The following is a 24,127-nucleotide window of genomic DNA, read 5'->3' as shown; positions in this document are numbered from 1 at the left end:
TTGTCAACTTGTTCTAAATTAGTATTTACAATTCATGTTATGCGCAGCGGTTGAGGAAAACATCGTGAGGAAACCATGAGGAATTTTTTAAGTGTACATCCGTTACACCGAAGCCATGTCGTGGTGTATTGAGTCCTGAATCCCTTTCAATAAAGGTCAAAATGAGTCATCTACACCCTGTTATTGACAACTTCCAAACGAAAATATTTTGACAAGTTTGGGTTTCACTTGTAAGAACGCGAAATAGAATATAATATAAAGTTTGATTTTAAATACTGATTTTATTATTTTCATGTTGCTGGAATACCTTCAATAACAATTGTTAATTATGAAGACGTTAGACAATAACACTTTTTCTTAAAATTAACTCATGACGTTTGACCATCGTAAAGGAAATTGAAAATTGTTTGGAAACTAATTCTGATCTGAGTCAAAAGATGCTGTCCCCTTCTCTCGAATGTGTAATGAATGAGGACAGAAAGAGATAGATCTGTTTAACTAAACCCAGTTTAAAAAACGTTTATAAGTAAGGAACGATTTATATTTTACCGCAAATCTTTGTAAGTAATCGTGACCGATCGAGTTGTGACCGGGCAAGAAAATAAATAAACATTATCTTAAATTAGATAAACAATATCAATAATCATCCGAAAATTTTAACAAATAATTAAGTTAATTATCAAAAAAACTCTATATTCAAAAAATGTGGATTATCTTTAGAATACGTATAAACAAAATATATAAATAAATATATATTTACACGAACACTACACTAGATATGCAGCAGTTGCGTGCGCGCTCATAAATAAAGCCGAGCATTAAAGATACATAAAATTGAGCGAGCAAATTTTAGGCACGGCCTCTTAAAGATATATTTTTAAATAAAATTATAAACGCGTTTAATACATTGTGTAATTACAATAAAAAACAATACGATATTTTTTGTTTGTTTGCGTTAAATGTATTTATATTAATAAACAAAACAATATCTTTTCAGTGGTAGATGACCGGACGCATATAATAAAATGCTTTTTTATAAATACATGAAAAGTCTTTACATTTATGATCAATAATATAATGTAATTAATTATATAAACTCAGTTATTCTGTTGGCTTGTAGTCGTATAATTAAAATTTTGTAGTTGTCTTTTTTATTAAATCAGTCTTGGGTTCAGGTAAATTTAAAGTACCTATGTCTTGTTTATGTAGTCTCAGTGTGATTGACTTGAAAGATATTTAAATAAAAAATAGTAATGATATTGGCCTCCTTCAAGAAGTTGTTTTTTCCATAGTGTTTTTAAATTTAGAATATATTTAACATTAATTGATTCATTTCAGAAGCACCTTTATCGCATCGATAAAACTTAGGTATAACAATTTGGATCGTGGATTCCAACGAGAGCAATCAGTGAGGAAGCATAAAACATATTGGAAAAAGTTGAAGAGTTGATTTTTTTAGATAGAAGTTGAGCAAAATGCCTTTATAAACCTTAATTCAACACACTATGTCACTGTGAAATTCACTGAAGAAATCCGTTCGACATATGCAAGTTTCCTCAAGATGTTTTCCCCCCTCAGTGCCGAACACTAGATATAATAAACAAGCTCAAAACCCAAGATATAACATATTATATAAGCACATAAATATTCAGTATTTTTATCCGGTTTAAACTCGCAATTTTCGGTTAAGATTATGTTGATGTTTATCCAATGGACTATCTCGGTTCTCTAGAAGCATATATGTAAGTAAAATGATAACACGCCTTTTTACTTTTCGAGATTTAAACTTATATGACATTCAACAACAACATGTGTTAAATAAAAAAATACCTCTATTATAAAATGTATATTATTATGATAAAAATGTTTTATTGTGATTATGCAATCGAATTCCTAATCTAACTACATGAATCATGGGAAACGTCGATACAGATAAAAAATACCGATAATATAAATACTATCACAGATTAAAAATATGCATATGTTGCATCCAAAAGTTTAGTCTACTTATTATATAGAATGAATTAACTTTAATTGATATATAGTGCGATAACTTTACACCTAAACTTTAAATTTTCTTTTATCTTTGAGTAAATTTTAAAACGTAACATGTCATTGACATTTTATCTTTACGGAATATTATTACAAAACAAACTTCAAATCTAGCGTCAGTTTATAATATTTAATCTGTTGTTTCAATAAGAGAGATAATATCATATTAAGTTTAAAAGCATTGTGGTTACATTTCTTGAAATCATATGATATAATTATCATAATTAACCTCCTTCCCTTATCCCAATTTTATTTGGTCTTGTTTGTTATTTTGTTTGGCATGTCTTCTTCTTCCATACTTCTCTGTCTGACGTCATCTCACAAGTAACATTCTTTCCCGCCATATCGTCTTTCACACAATCAATCCATCGTTTTTTTGGTCGTCCCCTGCTTCTATATCCATCCATGTCCATGCTCAAGACCTTTCTCACAACATGGTCCTCATTGCTCCGCATAACATGCCTATACCATGACAGCCGATTTCCACGTAGCTTCTTGGTTACCGGTGCCACTTTCAACTTCCTCTTATGCACCCATTCCTTACTCTATCCATTCGCATAACACCACACATTCCTCTAAACATTTTCATCTCCGCTACATGCAGTTTTCTTTCAATCATCCCTTATGTGGCCCAAAACTCTGATCCATATAGAACAGCAAGTCAGACTATGGTCTTATAGATCTTCCCCTTAAATTTAAGGGGAATATAATATGATATAAATAGGACGTATGAAAAAGAAAATCTTTTTGAAGTAATAACTTCATATGGGAGGGTATATCGTTTCGTTACGTAACGCGTTACGGCGCCAGTCTGTCGGTCTTCCCTTTCTCGTACGCATACAGCAGTGGTAGGTACGCTTCTCCTATCTCACTCTACCCACAGCGATAGCCGTATTTTGGTCAATTTAAGTCATCACTTCTTTCGGGCGTCCCGAGACGTACGTGTATTTTTTTTAAGAAATCAGTTTGTACGCACTAATCTTAACAACTAAGATTCGGGTATTATTTTAGTCTTAGATAGTCTGACTATATTATCGATCACGAAATGATTTTTACCAAATTATATAATTATTCCGTTTATAATTTAAGCTCTGATAACTCCAAGGTTAAAGTACCTTTGAGTAATAGGGCAAGAACATATCCTACCTTTTCTTATTGCCTTGGTGATTCTCCCAGAGATCCGGAATTGCCATTCAACGAGTAAATACTCCTAGCATTCCTAGCTATTATTATTAATGTAAATATTACTTATGTAATAACAACAAATAATATTATGTATTATAAATGTGAAAGTATGTCCGTTTGTTTATCCTTCAATTACGGTCAAATGCGTGCGGATCCTTATGTTAGAAATGGAATTCGAGTATTTCTTGAAAATTTAGTTATTGATAGCCTTTGAGTAATTATTTTCAATGGTTATGACATATTTCAGTCCCTCCCAGCCATTGGTCAGTTCATTAAAAAGTTTTGTATCTTATTTTTTTCTCAACAGATTCGTTTTAGATCCTCAATTATTGCTTTAAGTTGTAAACTAATACTCACTCTATATAAAATGGCCTACGTAGTTGGATGTTATTTGATATGAGCCGCTATGACAGAAATCCGGTAAGAAGGACCAAGTAGTACGCTGGTCAGTCGAGACAAATTAATAAAAACCCATGCATTTAATTAAAGTTGAACTTGAAGTTTGGATTGTGTGATGTTTACATTACATATGTGAAGGCCGATCGTATTTGATTAATTATTCGACATGCCTTTACTGTTTATTATGACCAACAAATAACAAAATACTCTAATGTATTACATTATAACTATATCTAATTCTATATAAAACTATAACTAATTCTAAATACATCCTAACACTAACAACGTGCTTTGGAAAATTTTGTATTTTTTAAAATTTTATTTTTAGGCAAAGGTTATAATTTAAAATGCCAGCTGAGTTCGCAAATAAGTTTTTATATTTATCTAGATAGAAAATATTTAAATAATCGATAATTTGATTATGGATATAATTTCTTAAAATAGAATCAATTTGTATTTATATTTGTCATGTTTCTTTAAGCCCAACTGTTCGTGTTTCATATTGACTTCCTTGATATACATTTCGGCAACGCCGTAGGCTATACATACTCGCTGCTGTTGTATGAAATGCCCTGAAGGATTCCCTGTGACAGCGAATTTGAATTTATATTGCCAAATAGTGGAATAAGTTGTCTGTATGTTTATAAAAAAAACTAATTAGAATGTCATGAAGCTTCGACTCTAAAATAAAAAAAATGTTGCGTTTCTTTCTATATCTAATCATATGTAAAATATCAATGCAACAAACTACCACGCTAACTATAACGATAAACTATTTTCTCCATTATTCGTCGGACCGGTGCTTTTTCTAAGATATCAGGTGTTCTGACTTAGGCGTGTCACCAAATTAATTGTGTATTCCGCTCGTGTTCAGGAACGATCGTTTCGTCACTAACAATAGAATTCCTAATTTCGCTTTTAATGAAAAGCAAACAAAAATTGAACATCGCACACACACTTTGAGGCGTAAAATACCTTTCAGTATGCCAATGGTGTGCTTAGAATAATAATTAATCATAGCTGTTGAACGCAACTCTCTATCTATTTACGAGTGAATACAAATCAAAAAATACATTTTACTAGAAATGACGATGTTAAATATTTTGTATGAATTCACTTCGAACGGAAGATTGATCATAACACTTAGCTGAGAAGGATTAAGTCCAGGGGATGTAATACAAACCGATGCTTTTTTAAATTGAGACAAGACATCATTTGTTTTTATAATTAATCATTCAGTGAAGGATTACGTAACCAAACCAGGGGGGGGGTGAACTTGTGCAATATCATATCACGTTATAAGGTCACTCGGTTACGTCAAGTTAATTGAAAAGTCCATTCCCCCGCTAATCACAGGACTATTGCCATCATGAACATCGTCGTCGAATTTTATATTTGTACATTTGGTCTTTCTGTCCATAATGTTAATAATGTGATTAATACTAAAATATATTATTTATTGCGTACAAATTAATAAAACTTGACACGAAAGTTTTGATTGAACATTGCGTTCATTTAAATGATAAACGAAGAAAATCGCCATCTTAATTTATTTTTACAAATATTAATATATTATATTGAGTTATAATCATAGCGCGGTGTAAATAATCTTGATAATATATTCATTATAGACAGTCGTCGTTACTTATAGACATATTTACGTCAACATACTGTTACATCATTTCGTATAAAAAAATGGTTACCATACAAGTCACGATTCATAATAACGATTTGTTACGAGTAAGATTTCGGTTTTAATAAAAATACTTTTATATCTTAGCAAATATAATAAAGTTTGTTTAATTGAAAGCCAGTCTATCCCAAGAACGCTAATCTCCGGAACTGCCAGTCGGATCTGCTTGTATTTTAAATATTCCAATTTTTGGGGAAGTTATACAGGCTATAATTTAAACGTTACATGAGAAGGTGATGGTGAATGAAACCAAGTGTAGAGACTAATAAATTCATAACACAGTTGTTTATTTAGCTTTTCGACAGCAATATACATTCCTGAAAATAAATTATGTGGATAGTTGAAAAAATAATAATTAAGAAGAATATGATCCCTCGACGTTATATCACTATGATTTGCAGACTACACTTTCTGATCCGGTTTAATCCGGTTCATAAGAAATGTGAAGATTATACAATTCGGATATGACTAGCAGACATTCTGGTGGGGGTTCCATTAGTCAAGCAAGTGTGATAGAAAACATATAAAATCGTAATATTTCACACAATAATCTTATCAGTTGTTCACATCGGCGAACATTATCGATCGATAGTAATTTTTATCGCGAATTTTTATATATTTTATCCGACTAGAAACATCCGAGAAGGATAATCCGAACACTTCCAAACATCCGAATACTAATGACGTCACTAAAATCGAACACCGGTAAATTTCAATCATTATTGTTTATTGATTCATCTCTTTCTATCATCATTGATTTGACGTTCGAAAGAACGAGACAGCATTATTGAAGTAATCACCTCGTTAACAATATTTATAGATAAAGATGTCAAAGAGGCATTTTAGCGCATAATTTACATCATCGGCTGGTATCAGTTTCGTCGTACACAAAAACCAAAGTCAAAACCCCTAATAAGCAAAAAATTGCTTACTTTAGAGCATTCGAAGTTCTTTTTAAATAAGTTTTAATGAAAGAAATGTATGTCAAAATACTATGTGTTATATGAGATCCCAGTTGAGAAGTGAATTTTAAGATCATTGACTTGATTAGGGGCAAATGGCTTCCGATCCCAGCATCGTGAGAAATCCTACATGACAGTATAAATGTATGATATGAACCTTAGAGTAATGAAGTGCCGCGGTGTATTGAATTCCGAACCTTTCTCCTCAACAGGTGAACTTTAACTTTAAAAAACCGTTACTTTTATTTATAACGCGGAACTTTAGAATAATTTTAATAAAAACAAAAATACTTGTACAAAAATACACGACCTTAAGGGCGTTTTGCTTCTGGTATTACTAAATTGGCTTATATTGAAATATTACTGTACCAACTTTAAAAAAGTTCTAATTCAAGGCTCTCCAAAACTCCTCTTAACATGTGCAGCATTACGGTTCCGTGTCAATTTGATTTTCTTTGCTATTTCAACTAAAGTAATCAACATAATTTATCTGTGGCAACACTTTCGGTACACAACTTAAATATTCTCAAATATAATTTTCTGGGCAAGAAACATCAGTAGTATTGTTAGTTTAGCGTAAAAACAAACACCGATTTTAAAATTTAATATGAATTGTTAAAGATTATATAATATACATAAGATGTTTCGTACATAACAACGGATGCACTTGTTCTAATATTTGGATTTTATTTATAAAAAGTTGATAAGTATTTTTTTTATGAGATAAGTAGACGGACTGGCAAATGAGCTTGATGGTAAGATGTCACCACCGACCATAGACATTCACTCCATACATCTCCAATGCGCCACCGACTTTGGGAACAGAGATGTTATGTCCCTGTTATTACACTGGCAGACTTCTGTTACCTATCCAGAAGGTCTTGCACAAAGCCCGACCAGTAACTAAATAGACACTTTATCCTGTCTATTATATTTACAAAACATATAAGAAATAATTGTGCCATTTAGTAGTACGAATTAATTAAAAATTTTCAGTTTTATGTAATTCCAAGGATGTTGTTAAATGCTTCCGTGAGTCGTGCCACGAAACTTTTCGGGTATTTATTTATCTTTCTTTTCTTTTATTTACAAGAAGATCAATATCCACCTGTTGGTATGTACCACCAGCTCTTGCTAAATACATTAGCATTGCACGAATATAACCATTTATATACTTAAACTTTTTTATTATTAACCATCTGCCTGTCCCGACATTTTGCGGGTTATGTTTATACAAAGCTAAACATCCCATTTACGCTCTTAAATAAATCACATCAAAACGGCTGAACAGACAGATTTAATAAATTAACTTAATTTTAAATAAATAACGCTTAAAGCTTGTACTATCTAACTTCGAATTACGAAAGGGAGTGTTTGGCTTAATATGTTATTACCGATGAAAAATATTTCATTGCATTATATTAAAAATATTAGCGTTATGTTTTTACTATTAGCGAACGTTTTGTCTGACCACGGGCTGATAAACAAACAATTATATGCGTGCATTTAAGCTCGACGTGTATGAAGTGCATTTATACAAAATGGCGTCTTTCTTCAAGATCAGGGGGTGTGTAACTTGTTTTACTATTATTATTCTGTGGTATAAATTAGTGGATTCAATCATTATTTACCATTCATTTAATCTTTATATTATCTGTACTTAATAAAAATAATTATAAAAAAAAAAAAATGGAAAATAACAATGTATTATGAAATAATTACGCTTTCATTTAAATATTACATATGACCTAATTAATAAAATGCAACGATTCTGTAAGTAACGCTTGAGTGAAACTTTATTGATGAGTTTATACTTCGGTGTACATTTTGCTACACTGACAATAGTAACAAAATAATAAAATATTCGTTTAAAAACTGAAGGATGTGGTATTGTTGAACGAAATAATATAGTATAGTATTTAACGTTGAAGTAAAATATCGTAAGGAAACATGTATTTCAAATCAAATCCATCAAAACGTAATGAGCAGCGTAGTCAAATAAGCTTTGTATGTATATTGTATTAAGCGCCTTAATGTTCTTTGGATGTCATCAAATTCCACTACTTCTTTAAAATAAAAGTAAATGCCACACAGATCATATAAGTTGATACTAACAAATTGATTTGTTCGATTTTTGTATTCCGGTCTAGACAAGGTATATTTTAAGATAAATAATTAATATATTTATTTTTGTATTGAATACTTTTACAAGAGGTAGGTGTGTATGTTTTAGAATTTAATTGACTGTTTTTTTTCGTAATTATTGCATAATAATATATTTTTTTAATATTTATTGTCTTTTTTTATACGCAAAGATTCGATTATATTCAGCCCCTTTTTATCAGTTTAAATGAAGTGCTTAAAAGTTCACACAAATAAAGATAAAGCGTGCATTGTAATTATTTACAACTTACTAATTATTTCAACATACAAACAACTTTATCTATTGTACAAACGTGATCTATCTCACTCTGATGCAGTGCAAGGCAAATATTTATTTTGTTATAAAACAACACGAGACTTGAAGGAAGTGCTGTATTTGTTAATTTTATTTTATTATTCAAACGCAGGTAGAACTAGTCAGTTGCGAGCGGTCCTGATTGCGGCAACGGCCATGTTTTATACCTAAAATGTCAATACAATTATTTGCTTACTAGCGCTCAGTTGCGCCTAGTGAACACAGATTATTTCGTCAACATAGATAGCTAAAATAAATCTATACTTATTTATATTATATATAACACAATACCAATTAGAAATTTTTCTCTCTATCTTTCTTCGCAAATTCATGATTTTAATTGTCTAAATTGAAAAGTTTTTAAAACTATAGCGAACACAGATAATCAAATAATATTTTAATTTTGCTTTTCGATGTATTTAAATTAATCTTTTCGGGAAGTACGTTCTTGTTTTTTCTTACCTGTCTACAGTAAAATGATTTTCTGTGAACATTAACGCAAATTTTTGCTTCGCAAGAAATTTAGGTACAGACAATTACCGTGTCTTGGTCCAGAGCGATCTCGAAATACGTCCGGTTGTTATAATTACATGTATGTATATTATAAAAAATGCGGTTTTTTTTGTATCAAGTTATTAATAAAATAACGAATCAACAGAGTTTCTTATCAATCTATCATCGACTCAGAGGTAAATTTAATATGGAACATTAAAAACATGTGTAATTTTTATAAATAAATTACACGTGAAAAAAATTAAATTAAGTACATTAATCGATTCAAAACCATGCATGCTAATTCCTTATTAGTGCGTCATTAATCAGTAATCATCGTTTGAGCAATCTTTTTGATAGAGAAATGCGATTGTCACTATTGTTTCCTTAATGAGAAGGGTCTTATGACCTTCAGATCGCAATATTACCAAGAACGTCATCTTGGCTTAAAATAAAATAATACTGAGCAACGCAACATCATATCAACCTACAACTAATTGTACGTTATTTGTTTAACTCGCAAACATAAACTATTCAAGTTAATATAATCTTATTATCTCAAAATGTGCGGTGTAGACTGTGATTTCGCTTTAAGAAGCTCATTACCGTGGTGTCTGATTTATTGCCAGTTTTTTGTGTTGGTGCTTCTGTTATTAAAATAGATATTATGTATGAGAATCCTCAATAAATTTTGGATTTAGTCATTCATTTATAATGTTTGAAATGGCATTCTTTAATTTTTATCGGTTTTAACAACGTAATTTTATATATGTATTGTAAGCATTTAACGCAACATGCAAAATATTGCCTAAATTGCTTTCACAGTGATAATTAGAAAATGCAGCGAAGAGTCACAAAAAACTATACATTCAGTTTTGTTTTATTATAAGACTATACATACACATTTTACTATATTTTGATGTTCCATTGACAGTAATAGACAATTCAATCATAAGTTAAAAAGTGTTTAACAACAGACAAGTAGTAATTGTCCAAATTGAAGGTGTTATCGAGTTTATTGTCTTACCTGGTTAGTAAGGACGTCTATGACGACATAGGCGAGGTACACGATCTCTTCCTCGTCGGAGCCGAGCGCGGCGCCCCCAAGACCCGCGGTCCGGACATGCAACGCGCATACCCAACCTCCGCTAATCATAGCGCCATGTACTGTCTCACTGCACTCTCAACCACACTGTCCAATTATAAGACGAGTTAACAGCTCACTCGCATACTAATGTCACTAACGGGATAGTTTCGAGTCCCGAACAAACGAAAATTCACGACTCCGAAAGCACTTTAGAAACCTGACGGTTACTTAACTCGCGTGCGGCGCGGGCGGCGTTTTACCGCTAGTCGTCTACGTAAGCCGTTTCCGTAAGTGAAAATCTGGAATTAACATCACATTCGGTTGATACACGAATTCGTACCCGAAACTCGAAAGTCAAATGGCTGCTCGTTAGTGGCCGATTCGAGATTCGTATTTTCAACCCAGGCCCGGACACGCTTGAAAAGTTTTCGTTTCAGTCACAGATTTCACTTTGTACGATGTGTGTGATGCAATGCAAGTTTTGATGGATATTTTGTAAATATTTATAAAATTAAACGTTTTAATAACTAAAGTCGACACGTTCGTGCCTGTCGGATCGGAGGATCGACTGCCGCTAGCTTGCCCCGCGTTGACACTGCGCAGGTAAGCGCCAGGTGAGCGAAGCGGCGTTGCCAAACCGTGCATTATCATTGATGAGATAGCTGCCGCGTCACGACGGACTTTACGCCTTGCACACAATAAAACGCCTTTCGAACTCGATTTTTCAAATACACTGAGTATATTAAAGTTGCAATGTACAATAAATCATCACGGTGTACTATTACGTCAATATAATGTCATAGATTATTTTGTTTGTGAAGGTTTTTATCTAGACGGTGGATATTGTTGTGAACGTGTTAATACATTGCTTTCATAGTTCCGCAGCCTTGCTAAAGTTATGGAGGGAAAGTGGTATTTGATTTTGTTGTCAGTTTAATGTCGTTATTGAAAGCAGTGTCGACATAACATGCGATTATGAGGGTAGGTAGTTGTTTTATGCCTTTGTATTATAAATATATATTATTAGGACCTTTGTATACAAAATTATAAACAAATAATAATACTAGTAGTATACATAAGTAGTAAAACTACTAATAGTAGACAAAGTTTTGGATTTTTGAACATATTTATTTAAAATCCGAGTATATTTTTAAACTTAAATTTGTATAATTAATATGTTTTTTTAACTGTTAACTAATGTGTTTTTTAACTATTAATTAACTATTGTCATATCCGATGTGCCTCGTGTTCGTGTTCGTGTGGGAATAACTTAAGATGGACTTTGACTATTTCAAAGAAACTGCTTTCATTTCATCTACTTTCCTACCTTAACGCAAGTAGGTTCATTTATTTCCGCATCATACACACACAGACAGACTGAAAATTGACGTATAAAATATTCCGGTAATAGGTCTGTTTCTTTTGTACAAAATCCATGTCGGAATATTTAAACATGAGTAAAGTAAATTACCTACTGGCATAATTCATTTAATTCGAGACCTTGTGTGACCCCAACAATAGACGTCAGCTGAGTGACAGCGCCGTTTTCTTTAAATTTAAACTGTTTATTGTTACACAGAAATACATTTTGTACTACCTTGCTTCTAATACGATTTTTTGACATATTAAATTATAATGTATAATACCGAATTGTGATGTTTAAATATTAATTGCACATGTTTGTCATAGGTTATGTATAAATCAGAACGATTCTTGTTCTTTACTAAGCTTAGGTTTAGTTATAAAAAAAAAGTTCTTCCTTGCTGTTCACTTTGCAACGCGAAATCATTCAACAAGGATATAATTATAATCGATTTACCTATAGTAGATATCTATTATCTATAATATTCGACCATACGTTTATATAAGTACTACTAATTTGATTTGAATTGACATTTTTAATTTAATTAAATGCGACCCATTTGTTTATACGTCTGTCTATGACGCAGTACCTTACCTACCTGTTTTTCGAACAGTATAAATTTCAACAAACCAAAATATATAAAAAAGATATGTTGCTTTCTGTTAATTTATTATTTATGCTAATATTATAAATACGTAACATTAACTCTCTGTCTGTTACACTTTCACGGCCTAACTACTGAACTGAATTGGATGAAATTTCGTATAAATCAAACTTGGACACTAAGTATCGACATTGGCTTTTCATGTCTAACACCAGATAGCCAACCCCTAATACAACTTTTTACATTATGATTATAAATTTGAATACATAAAGTCAATTTAAGTATCTATCTATCCTAGAAAAGGTTTCGGGGTTATTCCAAGTTTCATTCAGCGCAATTTTTAAAACATTTTCTGCCTCGCACAACCACTCTGTGGAACCAGCTTTCGCCGGCGGTTTTTCCGAACCGATTCAAGAGCGTACTCCTTCCTTAAAGGCCGACAACGCACCTGCAAGCCCCCCGTTGTTGCAGATGTCCATGGGCGGTGGTAGTTACTTTCCATCAGGTGAGCCACCTATCACATAAAAAAAAAGTTACTTAGTCTATAAATATAGCTATTATTTTTAATTACAATTTCCTGACAAGCGTTTATTACACATAAACATATACTTATAATATGAGTGAACAAAATGACGATTGCAAAATAAATCAACAGCAATCGATATAAAAACGAATAAACACAATTTGATATTTCAGATTATTTTATAATGAAACATAAATTATTATTGGTACTTAGGTGCCTACTAGGTTGTATGTTGTTCCTGCATGTTTATGTTCATAAATAATAGTATTTGTTAATAGTTATATAAAAACTAATTAGGTACGTATTCTTCCCTGAAAATTTGTTTTAACATTCAAACTGGTTAACGAATAATAAAACAAAAGATAAATTGAGCGCGCGATTTATTAAAGTGCAGCAACTAAATCGAATACAAAATCATAAACGATGCAAAATTTCTCTTTGAATCTTTATGTAAAACCATTTTTCGAATGTTTCGCGGCTTTGAGGTTGTTAAATTACTTTTGATTTCTTATAAATTAGTTGCAAATTTTGTATCAGTAGGTATCATTATAACAATGTCGTGTATATTCATACTCAATTGTGTCCAATTCGCATAGTTTTTTTACTTATGAATAATTTACGTTTTAAGTAAATAGGTAGATTCATGTACAATTTTAAATTAAAAATAGCGTTCTGTTTAAACCACATGAAACAGTGGCACAATAACATTCTACCTATGACTTGTTATCATCGAAAATTCATAAAAATTATTGGTTTTTAACTAACAAATGAATGAAAATGAAACTTTATTCAAAGTTTTTTTTATAAATGTCTTAATTGAACAAGAATTACTGAATGTTTGTGTCTATGCCACTCTACAATCTAAATTGTATGCCCTTAAAATCGAAAGTAATTAACAGTTAACAGATAAATCTGGCACTAATCCAAGCGTGCGCGCCGCCCAGACCGTTCTTACGCCTGATTGGCTCGTTCAAGCGTTAAATCCAAGATGGACGCCCACAACTCGGATTACTGTAACAATAAACATTCCCGGTGACCCATTTGTTGCCTACAGTTTTGCATAATCATTGATTACATACCGAATGATTGAAACAGTAAGGTTTAAATTTGATTGATTTGTTTCATCATTAAAATTTTTACGTAACCACACTTTTATATAAAGACAAGTGATAAGTGATAGGACTACAACAGCTAAGTAACCAAATGACACATTTAGCCTAAATCAAAGTAACTTTTAACTAAAATTAAATAAAGTACAACTATCCATTACTAGTGGTATTAACTATATAGCCGATTCCAGTAGGAATAAAAATAAACAAACCTTAGATTTAAGTATTTCATGCGATTTGCTAATAACTTAGCTATATTTTGCATTACTAAAAGTTTATGATTAATATATCTTTATTTATAATACAACACTGACTACTTATATCCACTTTAATTTTCCAAAATTCCGATAACAGTTTCGTCGACGTTCAAAACGCCGTTTGTTCGCAAATCCATAGTGAATATTGTAGATTAATCAAGCTCTCGACCAATAATATCGCATCAATTCGCTGTCAAATGTTATTTTATTTGACTTATTTCCTCTTGTGGTTGGAATAAAAAATCTCAATCATGTGTTGTAAACATTAGTAGGTAACTATTTACTTTTAAAAAAACTTCTTCTCCAAAATTTCCTTTCAGACCTTATAGCTTAATCTAACAAAATTGCATCAAACGTTTATAGTTTAAAAATCAAAAACATTTATTTACACATATTTTTAAAATTAAGCCCTTAAATATACACAAATATGAATTCAAAAATATGTAGTTACTAGAGTTACAATCTTGATCGCGTGGAATGGTGGCAAGAATGCTAGCAGCATTACCCCGTTGAATCGCAATTCCGATCCTCTGGACAAAAACCGAACCAGCCCTCGTGTCACCAGTGGAGGCAATAAGGCGAGGTGTTACATTGTCTTTTAATGAAGGAATAATGCGATACTTAAATAGTTATCGCATGAACACTTTTGTAAATGATGAACAGCTAACCTATTTTATCTTATTTTTCTAATATCTCAATCTTCTACTTACGGTTACACGTGTTTTAAATTACATATAGACCGTTATGGTTATATTCTTATAATTAATTTAATTATTAATATATATATATTATTAATTGCATGATTACAATACTATTTAATAATTATGATAATAAATAATACACGTTTACAGCTGTGAATTCCGCCAGTGATGCTTTAGAAGATGATTAAACGTGTCTAAAGCCCCGCCGTTTTGGGTCAGGTTCTCAAACATCGCGACGCCTCTATTTTTGCATACTTCGAAGAGAAGCGAAGTGATATTGCTCTATTTTCGGTTTAATGATTAGGTATTTTCAAATTATAATTTTATGAAGTTGTTTAAAGTTGTACAACGACTGTGTGGGCAAAGTTGTGAAGCTGTAATATCTTAAACATCAATCAGTATCACTCTAGAAGCACGCACAGTTATATCTTTAACAACTACCCATCCGAGGTAAGGAATTTCATCTCGGCCTAGGTATGTACGCAGTATAGCGTGTTGTCCTGCTGTTCAAGTAGAAGTGCACCTTTGTACTTTTAAGTTGTAAGGTCGAACAGCTATTTCTATAGGCTTATGTTACATATATTGTTTTTTTTTGTCTCTATTGAAATGAGTTACTGCGGAATATAGATGGCAACAAGTTCATATTACACATATGTATCATGTTGTTCTTTCTAATCACTGATCATCTATCACTAATATAACGCCCTAGAATGTTCGATATAGGTCTCATCCAGCAGAGTCTGCTAAAATTTAGATATTGGCCCTCTTTGACTATTTAAAAGCATGTGATGCCGTCCTTCATATCTTAAATCAGTCAGCCACTGCTGATTAATTCGCAGCCCTTCAAGTGGTCAAAGGTCCAAGATTTTACCACTCAACATCATCATGGTGGTAGCTTTGTGAACGTCCGTCTAGGTAAGTACACTCATCAGATTTCAGAAATACTTAATATTGTTGTGTTTCGGTTTCAAGAGTGAGTGAGGCTGTGTAACTGCATACAGAAGTTCCCGAGGTTAGCCGCTCATTGTCTATGAGTGGTGGTGACCACTAACTAGCAGGTGGTCCATTTGTCCATCCGCCTACCTATACGACAAAAAATGACTACGTTAAGTGATACGCGTTAAAACACCTCAGGATCTCGCCCCTTAATTGTTTAATATTTTTCAATAAGAACCGATGATTATGTTAATATTATAATAATATTATTATTTCTTTTATTCTCTTTACCAACATTTTGATATTAATGTTTTAATATTACGAAAGCGTTTGCTTGTAATGTTACCACACAATTTATCATCTCATTTGTATGGTACCTGCACAGGCCATCAAAAAACCTACTTGCAGAATCACAAATCACGTGTCTTTTGTTTCGTAACTAACTTAAAAAATATATTTTCCTGTACAGACAAAAATCTCTATAAGTAAATAATTTTGGAAATTGGAGTTGAAGATCGGGGGAGTACAAAATGATACAGACGTACAAACCCTCTAATACAGGAGTAAGTAAGTAAGTAAGGAGTAAGTAAGTAAGGAGAGAAATACAGGAGTACAAAACCTCAAAATTAACGCTTTACTAAAATATTTTCTTAATTATTAGCGACCTTTACACCTCTACATCGTCAGCTGAGAACAATTTTACCAAATACATTTATTTAACAAGATTCTTACAAGCACTCTTGAAGCATTTAATATGATTGATATATATTAGATGTTACAGAAACATATAAAGAACCGGCTAGAATTATGTACCTAGTTAATCTTTTCCTCCAAGTACATTATAATAGTATATTAATTCAATTGCCATACATGCATGGGTTGCAAACAGTAAACCGACGTCGCCTTGCCGACGATGGTTAAGTCTTAGATCATTGAAATCTTTTCCTTTGTTAGGCATATGTTATAAATAAATTGTTATAAGTCCATTTACCTATACATATAATTCTGGTTGAAAATCAACGAATGCTAACTTTTTGGGACACCTAATAACCAATTTTATTGAGTAATACGCCATATTTGTTTTAGCGTGATATTTAATTTCATAAATTGACAAAGTTTAATATGTTTTTGTGTTTTTATAATTTTTTATAAATTTATTTCACGGGGAAGGAAACTTGGTGTTGCAAGTTTTTCTTCTATAACTCTTTTCTTTGTTTTTGTCTCTAATAAAATAAACGTCAGTCTTGTGAGTATTTATCTATATATTTACAAGCGAAATACCAATCACTGATTAATCACGGAATCAAAAACTATAACACTTTCACACTTGAAATCGCGGTGACCCAGTAATTTAATTATATACTGAGTGATAGTGCCAATTTCCATATTCCAATCTCTCTAAGATTGGAATGTCCACACTCCACACCAATCCACAAATCACACACATTTTGAAATATAGGAGAAAAATTGTTGTCTTCCACGTAAAAAAAAATAAATTATTATTTTTATTAATTGTTTTATTTACACTACATTTTACAAAACTTACAAAATTAATATTGCGTATACTATCCTAAGTACATCTTAATCTGTATATATTATATATATATATTATATATATATATAAAAGCGAAATACCACTTACTGATTAATCACGAAATCTCAAAAACTTTAACACATACAAACTTTGGCAACTTGAAATTTGGCAGGTACGTTCCTTATATAGTGTAGACATCCGCTAACAACGGATTTTACGAAACTCCAACCTAAGGGGGTAAAACGGAGCTTGGAAGTTTGTGCTTTATAAATTTCGCGCGGAATCCGCAAGTGTATATATATATATATATATAATATTATATTTAATATATTGTTTCAATTTACCCCTTTTCCATAATTCTACGAATCAATTAAAAAATATCTTGTTGAGTTGTAACCCAATAAAAGCTTGTATCAAGCTTCCATCTATTGCGTTCCTTGACGAGGTACATAATATGGTCGAGTAAATAGAAAGTAGAACTTTACGATTTAAAGCGTTTCCAGATTTTATGATATAAAACGTATGACGTAATATAATTGTATAAACACACTTCAATGAAATAGTACTTTTATGTGCCTAATAAAGTACCCTACTGGCTTATTGCCTGTGTTAAAACACGCCAATTAGTACCTAGCTTCCAAACAGCAGTTTAAATCATAAAAAGCCATGAAAATAATAAATGAAATAAGATGTTTGCTTTTATGAATAAAATAATATAGTATAAGTTGTTGTTAGGAGACGACGGACAAAGAGCAACATGTCTAAAAAACGAGGTTCATCAGTCCAGACCCATTGTTATCAATTAACACTTCCGGCCCTACATATACGGCTAGTTCGGGTACATCTTGATGATCATTTAATAAGTATAGATTAAAACTTTTGTTCTACAATTTAAATAAAAAATTTTTGTTTTTCATTCATATTTATTTATACTTGGAACATTTTATTATATATTATTCTATTCATTAATGGCGCCTTCCGCTTGTCAGCTTCCGGCGCAATTAATATATAGTGCATATTGTTATTTATATTTTCTCACATTATGTCGATTTATTAACGCTATAATCATTTTGTTTTATTATGTATAATGTAAGGATTAAGCTACTAGAATCTTATTTTACTGATCTGGCTAGGTATAATCTCTGCTCGGAGGTGTATCGGTTCCGGGTCTAGGCGAGGAACCGCGGCGACCGTCCAGGGTCTGCGGAGGTCGGGCGGATCAGGGCTCTAGCCCAGCAAGTCCTGATCGCCCGATGGCAGGAGGATCTGGGGTCACCCACGGCTGGCCTGGCGACAGTGGAGGCGATCCGTCCCCACTTGAGTCGCTGGGTCGAGAGGAAGAAGAGGGCACACTCACCTTCAGGATGACACAGGTACTTACCGGGCACGGATGCTTCGGTAAGTACCTGCACGGAATAGCGCGGCGGGAGGTGTCACCCTTCTACCACGAGTGTGGTGCGCCAGTCGACACGGCGCACCACACCCTAAGTGAGTGTGCTGCGTGGGGGCCCCAGAGGCACACCCTGGCGGCGACTATGGGCGGAGACCTCTAGCTGCCGAGCATCGTCAACGAAATGCTCGGTAGCGAGACGTGCTGGTCGGAGATGCGCTCCATCTGTGAAAACGTGATGTCGCAGAAGGAAGCCCCGGAGCGGGAGCGGGAAGAGGATGCCGCTGCAGACCCGCTCCACCGAAGACGACCGGGGAGGAGAAAGCAGCGCTACGCGCATCTTCTCCCCCCGTCTCAATAGGCGTCGCAGGGACTAGGGGGGTCTCAGTACCCTGAGAACCCCCTCTAGGTGTTGGAGGCCCGCATGTTTAATATTATCTTTGAGTTTGTGAATTTAGTATTAAATTAAGACGTTTTATTATAAACACCGCCAGTTGAAATATATCGGGCATTGGTATTGTAACCGTTCTAACGAGCATTACAAGTGTTTCTTGATATAACGTTTCGTCATTTTCGCCGCCAGCCTGATAACCCACCTCTACCATCTCAGTTCTGAGTACAAAAACATACCGACCGTAAAGTATTGGACAATTTGTGAGGCGACCCAGAAAGAATATGTTTTATAAGATCACTAGAACGCTTGTTTCGCTTTACATAGAGAGCTGCATTTGTCGTCGAAGAGTGTGTCAAAATTATTCAATTACATTTTTTTATTATTTAATTTTAATATAAGTTTGTCATAATTGGTCCAAAACAGTTATTTGTTATGTGTGTAACATTAAAGAATTTGAAGCAGTTACTGGTTAACATTTTAAAAATTCAAAGTGTTTTCTGAAGATATATATGAATTATAATTTTATATTTACTTAAATTGTCAGTAGGTACTACAAAAACTATGTAATTACTATGCAGTATTCAACCATCCTCTAAAAAATGGAAACAAAAAGTTGTGTCTGTGATATTATAATATTTAATTTGTTCAAAATAAGATAAAACATAAAATGCCTATTATAACAGTGGTTTCTATTTTAAACTATTAATGCCTTATTATATCAAACATGTAATTTGAAAGGACTAAGGAGAATTCAGGCTTGAATGCGCTGTCTATAAACGTCAAATTCTTGTTTTACGGCATTTTGTTTTTAAATTTGTTAAGAATCGTATCTTATTCAGCCACTAGTAGTTTTGAAATTAACAATACAGTCATGCTTGACCTAACCGGTCTTTCCCCAGTTGATACGCATCAAGATACCTTCAAAGGTGGATACCTTTTTAAATTGCAATTTATATTTTTTAAATGTTATGACTGTAAAAAGAACGAACTAGAATGTTTTTTTGTTTAATGTATAACTGCGGCACTATTATGTACTAGATTTTTTCCTCAACAAAAAAGTCGTGGTGAATTAGGAAGTATTATTTATAATTAAAACGTTTTTAACCTTTTAGTCTATAAATATGTACTACAATAAAAAATAATAAAATATATTAGTCTCTCTGCTTCCATTTTTGATTTCTGTGTCAATTCAGTGACGTACCTACTCGTGTATTCTTAAGTCAAATTAGTTGTTTTTTTTTATGTTTTATTATTGGATAGTGGCGCAGTCGCTACCCGTAAGAATCATATTTAACATAGATAATATTAACATAGACGGGAATTTTTAAACCTGCCTGTAATAAAGTCTGTTAAAAGACGGAGCACGCCTAATAGTGCATACAATCAAGCAAATAGGTACAAATTCCTGTTAGTATGAAGTTTCTTGTTTTTAATATATTTCTTCTATAATCTGTGCTTCTATATTGTCACCTAGAAACGTTTTATCAAATACGCATGTGTTATATATGTCATGTGTCACATAAACTATTGACCTAATTTGACAAAAAAAAAAGGTTACTATCTTTTGTTAAGCCCTCTTATAAAAAATAGCAATATTGCGTACAATTCATTTGCTAATCTGTACAATTAAATTGTTGAAACTACATAAGATTGAATAACTGAGACTTTAAATGTTATTGTTGTTATGTATGTTAATTATTAAGAACTTCCAAGACGCTTTTGGTGTAAAGTATAAATAAAAACGGACTTACGACGTACGAGTGAAGACAAAGAGTGGGTGTTGAGTTAAACACTGATCTACCCATCCCTTTTTTTCGTCATTGATGTAACATTCGAAGGAAGAGGACATAGCGTTGTTTAACAAAACACCCCTAAGCATTATTTATAGTTAACGATGTTTGGTGGTTTTCCTAATACATGTGACGTAAACTTAATAAATGTCACGAGTATATGATACCTTTGGTAAGTTACTGCCAGTGCCGCGCAGTGTTTAGTTCTATGGAGGTTACATTGACAACAAATATTTGTTAATCGTAAAAATAATTGACGCTAAACAGTTTATCATTGAAAAAAATATTTTATTAATTAAAAATATTAGGTACGTCATTTGACGACCTCCGTGGTCGAGTAGTGTGTACACCGGTTTTCATGGGTACGCCACTCCGAGGTCCCGGGTTCGATTCTCGGCCGAGTCGATGTAGAAAAAGTTCATTAGTTTTCTATATTGTCTTGGGTCTGGGTGTATGTGGTACCGTCGTTACTTCTGATTTTCCATAACACAAGTGCTTTAGCTACTTACATTGGGATCAGAGTAATGTATGTGATGTTGTCCAATATTTACATTTATATTTACGTCAGTATGTGTATATTTTACTAAATTAAGCGATAATATTAGCCATGGAAAAAATAATTCCCTTCAGGCCGACAAGAGCTTAATACCACCGGTACGCAATTATAATATCTTTATTTCTGGGTTAGTTATATAAATAGTAAAATTGTCTATGTTTAGATGCCATTGTCTTTGATTATGATCTCATATTTGAGAATACGCCAGAAGGCTGTATGAGTAGTGTCTATGCCAAAGGTCTCTGGAGTAATAAAAGTAATAAGTAGTTGAACAAGACCAGAAACTCAAGTGTTAGGAATATATTCTATACAGTCGCATACAAAACTCAGTTCACACTTAAACTTATCATCATACGAAGAAAATACAGGCATTACCATCTTTACCATAGGGCACATGGGGCACGTGCCCAGGGCCCCCATCCTGAGAGGGCCCAACAACTTCCTTCACACATTTGTGCTCACGTTGACTGCTATGAAAATTTTCGAAAGTGATATATTTGTAAGAAATAACTAACATATTTATCAAAAAAGGCTATTGACAACAGTCGCTATTAAAATTAGAAAGACGTGCTCTTCGTGATAGAAATAGATATACTATAAAATAGCCATAAGATTGTACAACCAATTACATTCCTACGAATTTACGAAAATTACCGCACCGTTTATTGGAAACCATACTTAAGGCCTGGCTATAAGCAAAAGGAGCCCAAATTCATGGGTGCGCAAGGGCCCCAGTATAGCTTGAGACGGCTCTGAATACAGGCGAAACCTTTTCCTTATCCGATGCATTAATATATATTGTAGAAGATTGAAGAAGAGTGCGGAAAACATATAAAAAGAAGCGCAAGCACCCGGCGCGATCTCTTTGCTGTTCGGCTGTTATCGAGTCAACATCTCGGCAACGTCATTCTGTTTGTTGGGTTTTTCGTTAGATTGTTCCGTAATTGTTGTAATAGTTTCAGAGGTCTTACATTTTTAGTTTTTGTTTAATTTAATTTTGGTTTGTTAAATTTAATTGTTTTTCAAAGTAGATTCGTTTTGTAAATTGTTTTCTTGAGGGTAGTAATAAATTTGTATTTAAAAAAAATAACTTCTGGTCTTATTTCTAAGAATATTATACAGCTCATCATTTATTTACTCACATGTGATGTTTTGTTATTGTATTTTTAATTGGTACAATCTAGTTTTTAAATTTAATTCAATTACCTTTTTATCACGCTATTGTATACTCTGTGTAAATGTGTAAACCTGTCTGTTTTATATGTTATTTATATGTTATATTTTACTGTTTGTTTCTCTACTAAAAGGAAAATAAAAAAAAAGGTAAGTGGCGGTAAGCGGGTAATGCTTATGAGAATAAAATGGTTTATTGTTTGAGAAATAATTTTATTTTAATGACAACGCTTTAAATACAATGACATTTTAGCACACACACAATTACTAATTAGACATATTCCTAAATTCCCTAACACTGTGTCTTACGGTATATCACTTTGGAGTAGACAAGAAATATTGAATATGTTTTCATGATGAAAGTACTACGTGTAGAATCTGCATTTAATATCGGAGCCTTACAAGCACCTATGTCCAAAAAATATTTTGTTTTTAAGGTGCCATAATTTTTTATATCAGTATGTCAAATAAAATCAAAACTTGACAAGCAAAGAATCGTCATTTTTACGAAATATATTGAATAAAATAAAACTACCGTTTGTATGTAGATTCGACCGAAAATAACCGGCAAGAAGCTTAATAGTTACGTCACAGCGTATTTATCGTAAATAAATAAAACAAACATAACCATTTTGGTACTTTTATTTACTAGTCATATCAGAGTTTCTTTTTTTGTTCTTATTCAGCATCGTGTTGTAAATCTGAAAATGAAAATATATAATAACAATAGTTCACGATGAAGTCCCGGATATTGTTTAAATATTGTATAACATTTTATTTAACCCACCATTTACAAATAGAACAATCAGATTCACGCACACACGTGTGTCAATTAGTTATTATCTCAACGCACGAAATTGTACAACTTCGATCCTTTCTGACCTTACACGTTAGAGAGAGATGGCATATCTATATATTAATCATATTGCTCTTTTTGAAGAAATTTAATTCGTTTTGAGATTATAAACATTTAAATTTTGTCAAATTATTTTATAGTCTATTCCAATTGCAGGATCGTTCGATTGGTTAAATATAGGTCAGCCATATTATACACTATAAACACTTATCGATTAATATATCTTCATTAATAATACAATATACACTCGAGTAATTATATCGACTTTAATTTTACTTCCAAAGTTCCGATATCAACATAGAGGACATTCGTAGAACGTTTAATTTATGATAATCCACAATAAACACCACAGGTTATTAAGACTATTCATTTTTACTCCTACTTCCATTAAAACTGACTATAGATATTTTATACAAGAAAAGTGTCACCAGAGTCGTGATAGAAGCAAATTGAACAGAGTTACCTCATGTTCAGATAGCTGTACGGGCATTGAAGACGATTGCGATGGACGCGGAGACCCCAACGAGTAAGGCGGTTTCACCTCACCTGACGCACATATTACACAAAAGTAATAGTTTCTAATAGTTTAATTAAAGCGTACTTTATCTAATGA

The 24,127-nt window shown here is 32.6% G+C and overlaps 1 protein-coding gene across 2 annotated transcripts in view; it reads right to left on the bottom strand.

Moving 5' to 3' along the window:
* LOC113401850 (RNA-binding protein fusilli) overlaps positions 1 to 10,914 on the bottom strand; it is a 98,727-nt gene extending 87,813 nt beyond the window's left edge. For both annotated transcript variants that reach the window (XM_026641920.2, XM_026641919.2), the window contains exon 1: positions 10,269 to 10,914. In XM_026641920.2, the coding sequence (XP_026497705.2) occupies positions 10,269 to 10,397 (129 nt within the window). In that variant the 5' untranslated portion in view covers positions 10,398 to 10,914. The remainder of the gene's footprint in view (positions 1 to 10,268) is intronic.
* Between the last annotated feature and the right edge of the window lie 13,213 nt (positions 10,915 to 24,127).

Source organism: Vanessa tameamea, chromosome 25 (genome assembly GCF_037043105.1).
Source record: "Vanessa tameamea isolate UH-Manoa-2023 chromosome 25, ilVanTame1 primary haplotype, whole genome shotgun sequence".
NCBI lineage: Eukaryota > Metazoa > Arthropoda > Insecta > Lepidoptera > Nymphalidae > Vanessa > Vanessa tameamea.
Note: the sequence above shows the minus strand (reverse complement) of the source record. Positions and strands in the feature narration are given on the sequence as shown.